Source organism: Thamnophis elegans, chromosome 2 (assembly GCF_009769535.1).
Source record: "Thamnophis elegans isolate rThaEle1 chromosome 2, rThaEle1.pri, whole genome shotgun sequence".
Taxonomy (NCBI): Eukaryota; Metazoa; Chordata; class Lepidosauria; order Squamata; family Colubridae; genus Thamnophis; species Thamnophis elegans.
The window spans coordinates 141994318-142013002 of record NC_045542.1 but is presented as its reverse complement, the minus strand read 5'-3'; the positions used below and the strand labels follow the sequence as shown (position 1 = coordinate 142013002).

The following is an 18685-nucleotide window of genomic DNA, read 5'->3' as shown; positions in this document are numbered from 1 at the left end:
CACTGGTTGCTGATTTGCTTCCAGGTGTAATTCAAGGGGCTGGTTATCAACTTTAAAGCCCTAGGTGGTTTTGGGCAGGCTAATTGACAGTGTGACTCTCCCCGGTTACGTATCTCTGGCCCAACAAAGCAGAAAGGCAGGGCATGTTGCAGGTCCCAACTATCAGGAAAGTACATCCGGTGGAATCTAGGAAAAGGGCCTTCTCTGTGGTTGCTCCAGTGGTGGCTTTCAAAATATTGTAGAACCTCTTCTGTAGGTTTGCCCTGCTTTGTGGGAGTGGCTTGCCAGCCATGTGACTGGGTGGGCGTGGCCAACTTGTAAAATGTGGTGAAACTCACTTAACGCTCTTGCTTAGCAACCAAATGTTGGCTCAGAAACTCTGGCATTTGAAGCACACAAGTAAAGCTGTCAAGTTACAAGACCTTGCACCCCTAACCCTTTAGAAAAAAAACCCAGGGGTGTTCAAACTTGACACCTTTAAGACTTGTGGACTTCAACTTCCAGAATTCCTCCTCTCGCTCTTCATCTTGATGATGTCCGAACAGGCGGGGGGAGGGAGCTGGAACCGGTTCTAAACTGCACTGTAGATTTGTGGAACCTCTTCTATAGAAGACATTAGAACTGGCAGGAAATCACCCCTGGGTGGCTCCCTCCCTTTGGAACATCATTTCCCTCATAGATAAGATTGGCCCCCCACCTTGTTGCTTTTTTGCGAGGCCTTGAAGACATCCTTTTGTCAGTGGGCTTGGGGATCCCACTCAGAGCTGATCAAGTGACTTATCTGGTTCTGTTGTCACCACAACAGGGTGTGTGTATGTTATTGGATTTGAGAAAAAATAGCAGTTTTAATAAAGATTTTCGTAAGCACTGAAATATGCAATGAAAGACAATGGTTTGGTTTTTGTTATTGCTGCTGACATTGCAGGAAATTGTGCCTCTACTTCTGACCGTAAAGAATCTTTGTGTGGTTAATTATTATTTTTGCTGTTTCTTTTCTTTTGCTGGGGAGGGAAAATTATCTCTAAAAATGAATAGAAACTTTGAAATAAATGTTAAATGTTGTAGAGCAGTGTTTTTCAACCTTTTTTGTGCAAAGGCACACTTTTTTCATGAAAAAAATCACGAGGCATACCACCATTAGAAAATGTTAAAAAATTTAACTCTGTGCCTATATTGACTATATATAAAGTAATTTTCCCACGGCACACCTTACACTATGTCACGGCACACTAGTGTGCCGCGGCACAGTGGTTGAAAAACACTGTTGTAGAGCAAAGTAAATCTGGAGCAAGCTAATTTTTATTGTCTGTAAATCACAGGAGTCATTCATCTATGCCTAGCCCACATCATAATTTATTAATTAAAATCTTTTATAATAAAATATGGTTTTTATTACTCATAGCACTTCGTCGAGATTCTGAAATATCACCTCTTAAACTTTAAAATTTCAATTCCTCATGACTATAGTAATTAAATCTTTACACTTGATTGCCAAATTTTAATTTATCATTTGATCTCTATGTCTTTATTTTCTGTAATTCAAGGCAGCATATCTAATGCTTCTGATCCCCATTTGCTGCATAGCAATAGCCTGCAAGGTGGACTCACCTGAGAAAAAGTGGCCCAAAGTCACATAGCTGGTTTTGGTACCTAAGGGGGCACTAGAAGACACAGTCTCCTGGTTTGGGATTCTGGTTTCTTGGCCTGCACCTTCAACACTGTACCAATCAGGTCCCTCAGTTGAGTGCGTCAAGAAACATTTTTTAATAGCTTTATGAGGTGAATTAAGCTGCCTTTATAACTTTTAGCAGCACCCAAATGAGGCCCCTGGTTGTGACACCTGATCTGCCCGAATCCATCCTTTTCACCTGGTTGCTACCCTTCAGGGGAACAAACCTAAGGCTGCTTCTGTAGGTATGTATTTTGTGATACCCCTTAGATTTTTTAAAAAGGAACCTTTTCACTCCTAATTTAAAATACATGCCTGATGCCTTTATGCCCTTACATGCCTTTACATGCCTTTACACAGTGGAATGTTAAGAGGAGACTGTTTTATATTCAAAACATTTCAAGCTTGAAATGGGTTATTCTGAGGTTGTTGGAAATGTTCTGGATGTTGCAAGATGTTCAATGCTTGATTTAGAACTTGTAACTTCTCCAGAAAAAATAAAACACTATTGGAAACTTTCCAGAAAGGTCTGAACAATCGTTTCCAACTTGAAACAGGGCATGTTGAACACAGTTTTTTTAAAAAAATATAATGACTGTCAGTAATTTTATTCTTAATTAAACTAGATATCAAATATAACTAATCGTGTATTGATTGTGTTCTTTTGTCCTTCAAAAGCTCCTTTGTAAATGGGATTGTAGGACAGAGACAAATATAATATAACTACAAAGCAGTCGCAGACAAATCCCATATTCCAGTTTAAATTTACTAGCTCATCACACAGAGGGCTGTAAATGTATTTATAATACCTCTGGCTGTACCTAACTCTTTTATTCAATTCTCATCTATGTTTCAAGGTCACTATATTTCAACATATTCCTTTTAACTTCTTAGTGATTTTTTTTGTTGCTTTATTTGTAGAAGATGGAGAAATAGCAAATGTCCAAAACACACTTGAGATGAGATCCAGTTTGAATACAGATCTGAATCCAGTATTAACAATCGCAAGATAAAACGTCAAACATTTGTAATATGCGCTGTAAGAAAAAGCATCCCAAGTTTTGAGATTTTGGAAGGGGATGGAAGGGAGAGGCAGCACAATATATATGATGTGTTTGGTTCTGAGAATGCACTTAAGTAAAGCAAAATTAGATTTGAGGTCAGTGTGTATTCAATCAGTAAGGACAGCTGGTGTAATTTTCTAATTGCCCCCCAGCGATACTATCTCAGGGTCATTTTGTGAAATTGATTTGGTCCATAAATCTAGTAAGCCTCCAAAGGGAGTTTCACTAGGAACTTTTTCAAAAATTAAATAAGCCCTAAAGCTTTTGTGAGAACCACTTTAGTGTCATGATTAAGGCACCAGGCTAGAATCTGGGAGACTTGTGAGTTCTAATGCCAATGTAGGCATAAAGCCAACGGTGACCTTGGGCCAGTCCCTCCCTCTCATCATTGAGAGAACCAACCTAGAACTAAGAAGAAATTTCCTGACAGTTAGATCAATTAACCAGTGGAACAACTTATCTCCAGAAGTTGTGAATTCTCCAACACTGGAAGTTTTAAACAAGAGATTGGACAATCATTTGTCTGAAATGGTATAGGGATTCCTGCCTGAGCAGGGGGTTGGACTAAAAGCCCTCCAAGGTCCTTTCCAACTGTTACTATTATTATTATCCCAACTGCAAGTACTAGTCTAGGCAATTGCTAGAAATCAGCACTGACTCAAAAGCAATCCAATTCTACGAACCCTTTCCTATTAGCACCTCATCACCACTGTTTTAAGGCAGGGGTCCCCAACCCCTGGTTCTTGGACAGGCATCAGTCCAAGAGATGCCAGAAGCTGGTCCACGCAAACAAGTGAAGCCCCATCTATAGGAGGCAGGCAGCATGTGAAACCACACCCCCTCCAGCCCATGGAAAAACCTCTTTCCATGGAACTGGTCTCTGGCACCCAAAAGATTGTGGGGTGCTGCTTTAGGGCATCCTCTTCTAGCTTACTGGCTCCCAAATGACTTGGACTACAACTTCCCTGTGGATGGTTGCAGTCTAGTATATTTGAAGGGCATCAGGATGGATAAGATTCTTTTGGGAATATGTATGACTTTTTCCTAGTTCTAACTGGATGGATTTCGTTTGACTGTATGCAAAATCTGTGAATCACTATCCGGTGGTGAAACATCTTGTGAACATCCCACCATCATATGCTCTTTAGGAATCAGCTGCCTGCCTTTTGTATGGCAAAAGAACTCTGCTGTTTATAGAGATTCTCAATCATCCAGGTCATGGTTGTTCCAAAGGTGCTTTTTCCAAAAGGCAACTGGATTTTTGGGGGGGGATTTTTTCCCCCTTTGAAAATATTTTGCTTCTCATCCAAGAAACTTCTTCTCTTCAAAGAAAGACGCCTCTTGGATGAGAAACAAAACATTTTCAAAGGGAACCCCACCCCCACCCCAATGTCCAGTTGCCTTTTGGAAAAAGCACCTTTGGGAGAATTGAGTCTGCTGCTTATCCAGCTTAAAGGCAGTCTGCAATTACATTTCATGTGCTTATTAAGGAAAACATAGTGTTGCTTGGAAGGCAGTTTGGAAAAGAGTTTTCCCATGCCAGACTCCTCTTCAAAGCTTGGAGAGAGCGTTCTGGAAAAGTGGCTTTAAGTATGTCTTGAAGACCCGATCACCCTGTTGGAAAGGGAAAGGGAAGGGAAAGCATTAGACATATGATTTGCTGGCAAAGACAAGACAGAACATAATAGCTTGATATTCTCATTACAGCTTCATAACTAACTCCATGTTTATATTTTCACTGTGTTAAACTAAATGTAGTGTAACCAGGGCTCCTAAGTTCTTAATAGAAAGTAAAAATTTCCCCTGTCCAGTTGTGTCTAAGGAACGGTGCTCATTTCCAATTCACAGTTGAAGAGCCCAGCATTGTCCAAAGATGCTTCTGTGGTTATATGGCCAGCATGACTATACGCCGAGGTGATGGAATGCTGTTACCTTCCCATTGAGGTGGTACCTATTTATCTAATTGCATTTAGATGTTTTCGAACTGCTAAGTTGGCAGGAGCTGGGGCAAGACTGGGACCCCGTCATGCAGTGCTTGGATCTCAAACTGCCAACCTTCCAGTTGATAAACCCAGCTAGAACAAGTTCTTATCCAAAACAAAATAGCAGTCTGCAAATAGTCCTTAAAAATCTTAAGACAAAGAAACCAATGCCATATAGGTCAGGAATCAGGGCTGCTTTCACTGTAACAGTAATAGAATCCTACAAGTCTGACTGTGCTTTCCCCTCCCTCGTTTTATCTGTACAATCTGGGGAGGGTGTGTTTGATGCTTTTTCAAATTACTTTTTGGAATGGACACAAGCCCACTTATCTGACCATTGCTTTGGTAGTTCTTCCTCTTGTCCTTCAAGGCCTTTCTCTATGGCCACTATAGCAAGGGAGCTAGGGCCTGAGTGAACGATTCCCCCTCAAATATTTGAAAATGGACAAAAAGGGGAATGTTGCAAGCCCAGGTTGTATGCTACATTCTGAGAACTTTAGAATAATTGTATGCTGTCACAAATAGCATCTGATGATCAGAGCTGACAAGGATGAAGGGCAATCCATTATAGCTAGTCCTCGGCTTACGACCACAATTGAGACCAGCATTTCTGTTGCTGAGCAAGACAGTTGTTAAGTGAGTCACACCTGATTTTATGACCTTTATCCCCCACAGTTGTTAAATGCATCATTACTAATAAGTAAATCATACAATCATGCTTCCCCATTGGCTTTGCTTGTCAGAAGGTTACAGGGTCACAAATGGTTATCACATGACCCTAGTCCAGTGTTTTTCAACCTTTTTTGTGCAAAGGCACACTTTTTTCATGAAAAAAATCACGAGGCACACCACCATTAGAAAATGTTAAAAAAATTTAACTCTGTGCCTATATTGACTATATATAAAGTAATTTTCCCACGGCACACCTTACACTATGTCACGGCACACTAGTGTGCCGCGGCACAGTGGTTGAAAAACACTGCCCTAGGGAAGTCAACTGTTACAAATACAGCCAGTTGCCAAGTGGCCAAATTTTAATCATATGACTGTGAGGATACTGCAACAGCTGTACGTGCGAAGATTGAGTATACGTTACATTTTTCAGCAGCGTTGTAATTTCGAATGGTTGTTAGTTGAGGACTACTTATAGTGTGGCAATGCAGGCCTTGTCTATTATTGCAGAGCTTTCCTATGCCAAGTCTTTGTCCTTGATTTATGAAACTGTCTAGTTTTTCCCCCCTTTTCTGATTAATTGTTCTAACTGTCAGGAAATTTCTCCTCAGTTCTAAGTTGCTTCTCTCTTTGATTAGTTTCCACCCATTGCTTCTTGTTCTACCCTATTGGAGAATAGTTTGACAAATTTTCTTTGTGGCAACCCCTGAGATACTGGAACATTGCTATCATGTCTCCCCTAGTCCTTCTTTTCATTAAACTAGACATACCCAGTTCCTGCAACCATTCTTTAAACGTTTTAGCCTCTAGTCCTCTAATCATCTTTGTTGCTCTTCTCTGCATTCTTTCTAGAGTCTCCACATCTTTTCTACATCATGGCGACCAAAACTGAATGCAATATTCCAAGTGTGGCCTTACCAAGGCATTATAAAGTGGTATTAACACTTAATTCATTTTAACTTTCCACTCAGGGAGGGGAAAAAAACAAGGTTAGAAAAGTATCTTCCCACCTTCTCAGACCAACCACTAGCCCTGCTTTTCTCTTTAGCTCTCCTATTCAATACTAACCAGGTCTAAACCTACTAACATTTCACAATCAGTAAGCTTGAGAAGGGGGTTGGACTAGAAGACCTCCAGGCTCTATTCCAACTCTATTATTCTGTATATGTATATTTTGTAAAATTGGTTAGGTACCATGTTTTCTTAATGCAAGTTTTTATCTTATGTAAAACAAACTAAACTGGCTATTGCCTGTTCCCATGTTTGTAAAACATGTAGGTACATAGTTTTGCCTTTTAATGCATTTTCTTGTTCAACATGTCATGAAAGGACTTCAGAAAAAGAGTACAAGATCCTATTTAGCAACATTGAGAAGGTCTCTGCATCAGCCTTGAGGCATAGAAGTAATATACATGCCCATTTCAAATCTTATTAGACTATTAAATCCAGAATTTAAAGTTATTCAGGATGATTGCTTCAATTTTCCATCTCTCTTTGTACCAGGTAATCTGTATTCTTGTGATGACAATCACCCCCCACCCCCCCGGCTATCCTGCCTCTCGCCCTTTGCAGAGCTGCCTTTTTCTTTGGCTGCCACCTGCATTTTCTCTCCTCCGAATCAACCCTCAAGTTCCTTTTTTCTCGTTCTAAGGCGCATCCCAAATCATTTCAAATTTAACCTTTTCTGTTTGTTCTGAGTTCTGTTAATAATGAACCCTTGTTAGGTTTCAGTTAGTTCTATCCTATCACTTCTTATGTCCAGATTTGTATATATTTTATACGCTTATATAGGATTAACCAGGTTATGGGGAATCATGCAAATATATTTTCAGCCTGCAAAATAGATTTTGTCTTCATCTGATGTTGAAAAAGCAAATATTTCCTGTTAAACACTGCCTTTTAAGAGCCGAGATGGCGCAGTGGTTAGAGTGCAGTACTGTAGGCTACTTCAGCTGACTGCTAGCTGCAGTTCGACAGTTCAAATCTCACTGGCTCAGGATTGACTCAGCCTTCATCCTTCCGAGGTGGGTAAAATGAAGAGCCAGATTGTTGAGGGCAATGTGCTGATTCTATAAACAGCTTAGAAAGGGCTGTAAAAGCACTATGAAGCAGTATATAAGTCTAAGTGCTTCTGCTATTTTAATGCAAACCTGGTATTCCATTCCATCAGGACCCAGATTGTTGGGGGCAATATGCTGACTCTGTAAACCACTTAGACAGGGCTGGAAAGCATTGTGAAGCAGTATATAAATCTAAGTACTAATGCTACTGTTATTTCATTGATTCTTCTCACCTGGTGATTGGTTGGTGACTTCTTGGCCCACTCATAAAGCCTCTGATAGACATGGCCATCATAGCTTCCCAGGGCTGAATTTAAAAGTGCATCAGAAAAGTCAAAAGCATCCACCAGTGGCACTGCATCTCTCCTGAAAGAGCACAGAAAATACTTTATGAGTCATAATTTATTAGTCATTAGTTCTACCCTATAAAGTAGTCAAAGTACAACCCAAATATCCAGCAGAAGTTTTCATATAGACATCAAACTTGACTGAACTCAGATTAGAGAAAATAAGAACTAAAGGTACAGATCAGAGGTAGCAGCAATTTTTAAGCATCCATGTAAATAAGTTTTTTAAAAAAATCAAGCAATAGTAGAACATGTCACTCATGGCAGGAAATGGATAGATCACCACTGGAATTGAAGTACCTAGAGAGACAATCTGTGGCTGTCCAAATACTACAGAACTACAGCTCTCAGTATCTCTTGCCATTGGCCCTGGCCTTAAGTTCCTGCTAGTAGTAATTTGGGTCCCAGACTTCTGTCTCTACAGAAGCACATGTGCCTCTAGGTTTGTAAAATCTAGAACAACAGGAATTCAGAAGCAAATGTCAAGAATCAGTAACTGAGCATGGAAGCTAATGAAAGTTATGCATATGAGCCAGAATGAAAAAGGTAATTTGATTAACAATTTGCATAAGGTAAACAATAGTATAAAGAGTTAATTTTGTTCACAATACAACTCCCATTTATTAATATAATTAACAATAATTATATTATAAACAGTAGTGCAGCATAAACTATCCTTCATCTGATATAAAAAGTATTGGGCAAGCTAGAGCAAAAATTTAGTCGGCATACCAGCTGAATAAAGTCATATATCTTGCTCTTGTCAACTCTTTTAAATTTTAATCCAAGTCTTGTCCCTCTCCTTTCCAGAAACCTAACCCCTTGCCCCATACCCTTTGCATTTACTTTTGTCTCCTCCCCCTATTTATGCAGACTTCAATTGCATCTTTTTGGGGGGTGGGGTTTAACATTGATGGCTCTAATTTTAATTCTGGTTTTAAGTACATTATAATTCCCACTTTCTAAAATACGAGTTTCTCCTAATTTCCTCCCAAATAATATCATCACTTTCATTTTTAATTCCATTCATTTTACTGGAGGCTGCTTTTTTACCCTTTCCACCCACTTCTAAAAAATCTCACCTTCTAATTTCCCTCTACATTTTTTCTTCGTTTGCTGTTTGATTACAGTACATTCTTTCACATATCACTTCAACAAAACTAAAACTATGTGCCATAGTTGTCTGCCAATATAACCAGGTTCTGCAAGCTTTATAAATTATATACACAGTCCATTTGTTTCACAATATAATTGTTCTATTAACTGAAGATAAAGCAAGAAGCTTATTGGAGCTATGCCCTCTTACGACCACTGGAAATTTTTCTCAGCGGTTTCATTCACCCTAGTTTGCTCCCAAAACAAATCAGCCTTTTTACAATCTTAAAGACTAGGATGATTCTCAGACCCCCCAAAAGACATATAATCCTGTTTTACAGAGGAAAGGAATGGGTTGGGGTAAGGTGGGGGGAATACTAGGATAGTATTTCAATGGTAGCAATAGAACACAAAATGAAAAAAGTAGTAATTATGGTTTTGTTTATAATAAGTCAAGCACATTAGATCTAGGCTGCTTTTCTGCACTCTGTAAAAATCAACATGTCTTATCTGCTGCCAAACAGATGTTGCTTCTTCCATTTATTTTCACTCTTGTCAAACAAGATGTATATATTGCTAAAACTCTTCTGTCTGTAACCTTTAAGAGGGCAAAATATTGTGTCATAAGGCAAAACTTTGTCAGCAAAGGTACAGTATTGGGCTAACTTATAGAATGCCAGGACCCATTATTCCTGAGGGAATTAAATATGGGAAAGTTGTGGCTGCTTCAGCACTGCTGGGCCGCGACTATGGTCATGTGATTCTTTTTTAACAGGGGTGTCAAACTGGATTTCTTCAAGGGATGGATCAGCATTGTAGTTCTCCTCTGTGGGCTGGCTGGGGGTGTGTGCTTAAATCTTAAAGAATCCCACATCCCGTTTTGGCCAGCAGAATGCTGTAGTAGGCCGTCCAGGCCAAAACACACACACACCCTCGTGCCCTGTTTTGGCTGCCAGAGGCACCAAGAGGCCAGTCCTTTTCTATTTGCAGGCCAGCCCCGTGGGCCAGATTTAAGCATCCCATGGGCTGGATTCGGCCCACGAGCCTTGATTTTGACACTCCTGTTTTTTAATGTTCTGTGACAGTTTCCCAGCCATTTACATAATCCTTCAGTCCCCCACCCAGCAGCAGCCTACTGGGGAGGAGAGGGAAGTAAGTAAGTTAGTCTTCTGTTTTTCTGTTCAGGTAAGAAAGTATAGAGGAGGGAGGGAAGAAAAGGAAGGAACAGGGAGGAAAGGAGAGAAGGAAAGAAGGAAGAGGGAAGGAGAAAGGAAGGAAGGGAAGGAAGAAGGAAGGAAAGAAAGAGGAAGGTGGGAAGGAAGGAAAGGAATTTCCAACACTCACTGCCAGGTTTCCACAAGGAAAATTCAATGAGGAAGTCATTGCACCTAGTGTGTTCCTCAGTGACTGTGGTCTAGAGCCAGTCTGATTTAGTGGTTAAGGCTATAAACCAGAGACAATGAGTTCTAGTCCCACTTTAGGGCATGAAAGCCAGCTGGGTGACCCTGGGCCAGTCACTGTCTCTCAGCCAATCTCTCAGCTCACCAACAAGGTTGTTATGGACAAAATTAGAGGATGAAGGAAGGATGTTCACCCCCTTGAGATATTTATAAAATAATAAAGGCAGGATACAATTAAATTGTATAACAATAGACATTTCTTGGGCAAATTGGCTTTTGCTCAGACTCTGCAAGTAAACAGTAACTCCATTTTCATATTCACTCACTCATACAATGCCCACAGAAATGTCACATGATACCGTGAATCTTGATAGAGAAGCACATGCAAAGTAGGTTTATGGAGAACAATAAAGCGATATCAGTGCTTCTTGAAGGATCCCGAAATATGCCAACCTCCCTTTTAGTTTACCCAAAGATTAGGGAATTTGTTAGGTTTGCAAGAACACCACCCAAATACGCAATTAAATGCATTTTTGCAAAAAGAAGAAAATCACCTCACCGAATGACTGCTAAGAGGTCTAGGTAAGTTTCAGTCACCCTGTCAATTTGCTCTGTAGAAAAATAGGCATCCTGCATAAAATCTCCTGCATTAGAGAAAATCCCATGTAGTGCAAAGAGATCACAGAGATTTTTGAGAATCCTCCCGATAGCAGATCCTTTTGCATGTTTCCCCAACTCTTCAGCAAATTTTTGTATCACGATGTAATGGCAATGAGCCTGAAAAAGTTAACAGAGAGTCATATCCCTGATCTTCTAAAGTCTGTATGTCAAAGATGGTGGGAAATATATCAATTGGAGAGGTTCTACTTCTACACAGTAGGGTTTCCATTTCAATATCTGCAATAGCTGATCAAAGTGATTTTAGTAACTGGAGTCAGAAAATTTGTCTGGAAATATTTTCACATATCTGTGAGGTACATTTGAAAGGCATGTTTTCTCCAAACTGGTTAATGTCCCTCCATATTTGGCCAGTTTGAGGTTGGAGGTGGGTGGCTCTAGACAAATCCCTATGTTTTTATTAGTAGGCCTGTTAAGCAGCATTAACCTAAGTAATCCTTTTTTGTCCGCCATTTTGAATTTACATTCACCTAACTCCTCGAAGAAAATATAACAGACCTTAACACAAGGCGTGAGATATTACTACAAAAAAGGAAAGTCAACAGAAAACTTAAGAAAGAACAAATTGGTGGACCATGCAGGAAACAGCTGGCCCTAATAGCTGCTTATTGTAAGGTAGGACTCTGTTCTTCTAACACACATACACACACACACCAATTTGACAATTGTTATAAGTCATGATTCACAGTCTGCCTTTGACTTAAAACAGGCATCTCCAACCTTAGCAACTTTAAGCTTGGCAGACTTTCACTCCCAGAGCAAGCTAGTTGGGGAATTCTGGGAGTTGAAGTCTGCCAGGCTTAAAGTCCGCCAGGCTTAAAGTTGTCAAGGTTGGAGACCCCTACCCTAGAATACTACAATGCTACTCCAGCTGAGCCTGTGCTTCAAGATTATCAGCTTCAGAAATCAGTAAACCAGGATTCAGTGGAATCATTCGCAATAGGGAGAAGGCAGATTAGGAAAAAAACTTGCACACCTTGAAGCTTAAAGCTTAAAAAATCAATGCCATCTTTCCCTTCCATTCTTCCTACACGAAAGGTGATTTTGCAAAGTGTGAATGGCCTTATTTTCCTTGGCTTCATTGCCTGAGCCTAGATTAATTGGTGGATTCTCAATTCCTGGTAAAATAACTAATTGGGAGAAAAGCACAATGTAGTTACCAACCATTGCAGCTCTTGCTAGTTGCACAGTGCACTGGTTCCAGGCTTCATGTTGTGTTTTTCCTGCCTGAACCAACTGCTGAAGCTTCATCGCTGCATTTCTTATAAACCTGAGAAGAGAAGAATACAAACAAATATTAACGTTTGGGGGCGGTGCTCATCTCCGTTTCAAAGCTGAAGAGCCAGCGCTGTCCGAAGACGTCTCCGTGGTCGGTTACATTTCAATATGGATTGTTTTTCTGTACCATCTGTGTAAAGTTCTGACTATGTGAGTATTTGGTCTAATGTTAATCAGTGGAGATGATTGTGATGCTATGGGTAAAACATCTCAGTTGAGGTGTTTCATCAACAGTCCTGAAGTCATGGAATCTAAAAATATTGTATCCAGTGGCCTTCCCAGAAAGTAAGTTCAATAGAATCCTCTTTCGACCAATTATTTATGAATGAGACAGGGGCATCATTTTGAAAATAGAGGCTGATAGAAACAAAAGGATCAGCAGGAGACGAAATTGACTATGAACAGTCCTGCTAACAAAACTGGAGCCTTTGATCCTATTTACTTGGCTGGGAAAGCAGGCCTGCATGGAATCTGTTTGCTAAAAGTATAATTTCCTCCTCCTCCTCATTAGAAGGAGAGAGGAAACTGCATGCATGGCCATGCATGCATTCTTGTTTATGAGGTAAAGTGATGAATGATGGGGTAAATCACTTAATTTTATAAAGGGGAATCTTAATTTACAAGGAGTTTATGTTAGTCAGTAGTTAACATTTTACTTTAATGGGACAGTGGACAGAAGTATACACCAATGTTTTCAGTATGGTTTCAGCTGCAATTGGCATCCTTAAATGGACAAGGCAGGAAAGAGAATTTTACACAAGATTTCTATTTTTTGAACACATACAGACACACACACACACCTCGGTTTATTCTTCCTTTGGAGATGAAGAATCATCTTCCTTTGGTATGTATAGTACTGAATGACACGTTTTTTTTTTAATGATGGTGCGCGATTAGTTGGTGTCAACTCTTAGTGACAACACAGATTTTCTCCTGCTATTATATTCATATGACCAATTTGTTTAATCCTAAGAATTAGGGGAACCAACTGAAAAAGATATGAATTCTGGGAAGAAGCTTATATTAAGAAATAAGACCTTAGGCTAAAGTCTTCTGCCTCATCTTTAATTTTCTCTGATCTTTTACCATCCTACTATTGGATTGGCATGTAATAGATGTACCAGCAACATTCATTTACTGACGGTTTGAAGTTAAAACAGCACTAAAAAAAGGTGTCTTATAACTGGGTCCTTGCATTGAACAAGCATCACAGCATTCCTAAGATCACGTGATCAAAATTCAGGTGCTTGTTACTGGAATGTATTTACAACAGCTGTAGCATCCCAGGTACATAACAGATAAATCATTTGCGACTTTCCCAGCTGGCTTCTGACAAGTAAAGTCAGCAAGGGAAGCCAAATTTGCTTAATGGTGACTGCATGATTCACTCAACAACTGCAGTGATTTGCTTAAGGACTGTGTAAAAAGACTCATAAAATCAGGTGGAATTCACTTAGCAAAGACTACCTGTATATATTGAACCCTATTCCAGTTTCTTTGTACCAACCTGAGGGCTCGATGCTTATAGGCATCTGTGTAAATATCAGGATTTAAGAAATCATTTTTTCCCTGGGCTTGACATTTTCCAAAAACCACCGAAGAAAAGTAGGCAACTGATGAAGGAAGTGGCTGGCCCATTTGTGCCATTCCATAGCATTTTATAAGAAATCTGAAAATAAAAAGAAAAATGAAAACCAAGACACATCCTAAGATGAGTTGAATGATGACAATTATTTTCAGAGATGAACAATAGGGATGCAAAAAAAAGATTTGGACATCAGAATACAGAAAAGAACTTTACTATGTAATCTGTGCTCACATTATTTTCCCTGTTTCCTTATAAATGCTACACCACTATATTTCCATAACTTCTTAGTTCAGCCCTGCCCCTTTAAAGATAACCACAACAATAAAAAGAAAGGGAAAAGTACTCTTTTCTGGAACCTTAGAGAGACACTCAACCCACTCCAGCCAACCCCCCCACCCCCTTTCTCACAAAAGCTGTAATTCAAGTATTCTTGCAGCTTTGACTCCTAAGAAGTTGGAATGTTCTCGGATATTCTGTTCCTTAAGATATCAGGAGCCAATGAGCACTAATAGCTCCCCATCTTTAAGTAAAGGAATATACACACTTAGAAGTAAGAATGCAAATGTAAGTTTTCCCTGCAGCATTTCCCTGCAGGAACTCCTTTCATTATATGCAAGTGCTGGACTGCTAGAGACCGCTCATTTTATAAACAAGCTGCAGAAGTGCTTGTAAAAGGTATTCTGGAAAAGCTTTAGAATAGAATAGAATATTTGGAGGGGACATTGGAAGTCTTCTAGTCCAACCCTCTGCTTAGGCAGGAAACACCCATTTCAGACAAATGGTTATCCAATCTCTTCTTTAAAACTTCCAGTGTTGGAACATTCAGAACTTCTGGAGGCAAGTTGTTCCACTGATTAATTGTTCTAATAGTCAGGAAATTTATTTTTCGTTCTAGGTTGCTTAGATCTAGGATGTTTCTAGCAAAGGTTCAGAGATGTAAGTTAACATTTTTTTCACTGAGGTTACCTGGCTGTTTGCAGGAGGAGGATAGTGTTTTCTCCCTCATAAGTACACGACGGGATCACTTTCGTATAAATAGAAGGCAGGCCACTGAGAAGAGAGTAGCCGTGTCCCCCGCAAGCCCTTCGACACACTTCCACTCCAGCTGAGCAATACTCGGTAGTGATCACTTTTAGGCCTGCTGCCAGGGCATGAAGCTGCGAAATGGCAGAAATTAAAATGGTAAGATAGATCCGGTTTGAGGTAGTGGTGAATTCATCAGACTAGAACTGGGAGATTGTGAATTGTACTTAGGCACAGAGCCAGAGGCGGTATTCAGCAGGTTCTGACCAGTTCTGGAGAATCAGTAGCGGAAATTTTGAGTAATTTGGAGAACTGGTAAATACCAACTCTGACTGGCCCCGCCCACATTTATTCTCTGCCGCCCGAGTCCCAGCTGATCGGGAGGGAATGGATATTTTACAGTATCCTTCCCCTGCCACACTCATCAAGCCATGCCACACCCACCAAGCCATGCCCACAGAACCAATAGTAAAAATAAATTTGAATCCCACCACTGCACAAAGTCATTTGGCTGACCTTGGGCCAGTCCCTCTCTCTCATCTTAAGGAGGAGGCAATGGCAAGCCATTTCCAAAATCTTGCCAAAAAAACTGTAGGAACTTGCCTATGATGTTGCCAAGAGTAAACACAGGCTCAAATACATTTTTAAAAAATGGTATATAACTCCAATACTTCCATTCAGAACATGAAAAATAAATGATTAAGCAAGCACATTTTCATTTTCTCATGTACATTTATGAGGCTTTACATCTGTTTCCATTTTATATTCACACTTTATATGGTAAATTCAGACCAGGGATTGGAGGATGGGAGAAAGTACAGTATAAATAAAAAAAACTTCTTTAGGTTAGTCTTCTCTAGCCTTCAAAAGTCTTGCACAGTAAGTCTGAGAACCTCCTATTGGAATGACCCTCCATCTGGAGGACATCAGCTTGGAAAATATTTTATTCGCTCAAATGTAGGCAAGAAATGCTTACCAGTGGTTAGATCAAGTCCCACTGATTCATACTGGAGAGAGTTAAGCACACACTTAAAACTCTCCCTACTTTCTTAAATCAATATTGCATCTATTAAAAAAGCACTAGTGCTATTAATAACAGCATCCATACTGGACAACAGGTTTAAAAGCTCTTAACATTACTTGGACCATGTCCGAAGCCTTTGTTTTGTGGTTGTGAAACAAGCCAATGCACAAATATCTCTTGAAACCACAACTCTCCATTGAGCCAAAGTCTTCTGTTTCAAACAAGGAAAAAGCTCCACTCACATTCCTTCTGAAACTGTCCCTTTGGATTGCTTTTAAAATTCATTTTATTAGTGAAGTACAGAAAACAATAGAAAATACATTTCAATTAAAAAATCTAAATCAATGCTGCTCAAACTTGGCAACTTTAAGACATGTGGACTTCAACTCCCAACATTTCCCAGTCACATCTTAAAGTTGCCAAGTTTGAGAAACACTGCTCTAGATCTTACAGTTGATAATGTGTATGCACCAGTGGTGGGTTGCAAGCGGTACGCCCCAGTACGGGCGTACCGGATCCTGCCCAGAGCACCGGATACCATTCCGGTACGGTGCTTTGGAGGGACCACCCACGCTCCTTACCGGTGCTTTATGCTGTTGGTGCTTCAGCGCACACGCATGGCATGTACGGCGCCTGCGTGATGCTCTACGGAGCAGCTGGAGCGTCACAGAGGCTTGCGGAAGTATCATTTGACAATAGATGGCACACACACGCTGCATGCGTGCATGTGGGTAACTCCGGGGCTGTTCCAACCGGTACGGTTGGAATGGAATCTGGAACACTACAGCACTAAACTAAAAGGAAACTAAACAAAAGAAAAAAAGGATCCATATAATAATAGCAATAGCACTTAGACTTATATACCGCTTTACAGCACTTTACAGGCCTCTCTAAGCGATTTACAGAGTCAGCACATTGCCCCCAACAATCTCAGTCCTCATAATGATACAAATATAGTTAATGCCTACGCTTTTAAATGTGGACCATATTGAAGTATATTGTTCCATCTTTTCATCTTTAGATATAATCACATCTTTAAAATCTATAAAGAGCACATATCTTGAACCTACAGGAATTGCTGCCAGAGTCTGAGTAATAGTGCTTGCATTAGAGTTTGGAGTATATGAGGGTTTTCTATTTTATACTGTATTTTAATATTTTAAGCATCCTTATTTGGATTCTCAAGACATAGGACAGAGCTCAGTTCAATAGCAACTGACATGTGAGTAATTTTTACTGAAGACCATGAGATATTTTTTCTGAGTGGATAAGTGAAAAATAATTTTGCTGACTGATGAAATGGGCCAAAGGTTTTCTAGCAATAGCAATAGCACTTAGACATATATACTGCTTTACAGCCCCCTCTAAGTTTACAGAGTTAGCCTATTGCCCCCTACAATCTGGGTCTTAATTTGACCAACTCAGAAGGATGGAAGGCTGAGTCACCTTTGAGCCTAGTGGGATTTGAACTGCCAGATTGCAGGCAGGCAGCAGAAGTAGCCTGCAGTACTGCACTCTAACCATTGCGTCACTGTGGCTCATTCTAAATACATGAAAAGATGCTATATGTCTCTTTCACATTACCTCTGGAAGCAAGTCAAATTTTCCTTCTTTGGTCTGGTTGTAGCATTTTTCGAAAGTCTTCTCCAGATAGGCAGAACTAAAGTGAAAGGCATAGGCAGTGGCCAGCTGAGGAAATAACTTCTGCTGCTGGGTCTGATAGTCCAAAATCTTAGCTTCTGGATCACTGAGGAAAGGAAATATTGAGGGTTAACCATGATGAATGGAAACTTTGCCCACATATCTTCAAACTATCTTCACAATAGGAGCATTCTACTTGATTACACTTTTGGCCTCCATTAGCAAACTTAGTGCAAACCACAAAATCTCAGCTTCTTTTCCCTCTTTTTCACAATAGGAAAATGGAAAGATTGAGTTACATTTCTTTATTTCATCTAAGACAGCAGATTAGCATGAGACATAGCCATGGGTGATACAGTTTGGTCCTCCAATAGACTTGCCTCATCCCAAACTCAAACTTGAGTGTCAAACTCAAGGCCTGCAGGCTGGATCCAGCCCTTAGGTTGCTTAGATCTGACCTGCGGGGCCAGCCTGGAAATAGCAAAGGACTGGCCTGCGGTGCCTCTGCTAGGAAAAATGGGACATTGGGGGGGGGGGGGGGGGGGCTGTGTGCACAAACACACACCTCCGCATCCCATTTTCAGCCTGGATGGTCTCCTGTAGCACTCTGCCAGTTAAAATGGGTCACCAAAGTGCTGCAGGACACGTCCGTCCCATCTGCCGTCCATTCCGTCCCGTCCATCCCCCCAGCTGGTCCATAGAGGCAACTACAAGGCTGATCCAGCATGGGACCCTCCTGAGTTCCATTTTCACTGGCAGAGGATTGCAGGAGGCAGACCCAGTCAAAAACGGAGATTGGGAGCCCATTTTCACTGGCAGATGCATCTCAGGTTGATCCTTCGCTGTTTCCAGGGTGGCCCTGTGGGCTAGATCTAAGCAACCTGCAGGCCAGATCCAGCCCGCAGTCCTTAAGCTTGACACACCTGCCCTAGACATAGAAATAGCAAACTGATGTCCAGCATAGCCAAATCTGAACCAAAGCAGGATATGCTACAAAGAGCATTAATAATAAATAGCCTTTTAGTGGTAGATTCTTCAATTTCTACTATACCATCCAGAGCAATAAAATCAAATATTGCATTCAATTCTATGAAGTCTGCAAAAAAAAAGCCGTTAAGGCTTCTTAATCGAAGTTGGGAGAATTAATCTGTGACTATGGCATCC

At 40.4% G+C, this 18685-nt stretch overlaps 1 protein-coding gene across 1 annotated transcript in view; it reads right to left on the bottom strand.

Moving 5' to 3' along the window:
* Positions 1–4182: 4182 nt before the first annotated feature.
* The window catches only part of ACOX2 (acyl-CoA oxidase 2), a 32464-nt gene continuing 17961 nt past the window's right edge, over positions 4183–18685 (bottom strand). Inside the window, exons 9-15 of the mRNA XM_032209556.1 lie at positions 17465–17627; positions 14800–14990; positions 13753–13914; positions 12132–12237; positions 10849–11066; positions 7681–7813; positions 4183–4347 (exon numbers count right to left, since the gene is read on the bottom strand). Coding sequence (XP_032065447.1) covers positions 4285–4347; positions 7681–7813; positions 10849–11066; positions 12132–12237; positions 13753–13914; positions 14800–14990; positions 17465–17627 — 1036 coding nt within the window. The 3' untranslated portion in view covers positions 4183–4284. The remainder of the gene's footprint in view (positions 4348–7680; positions 7814–10848; positions 11067–12131; positions 12238–13752; positions 13915–14799; positions 14991–17464; positions 17628–18685) is intronic.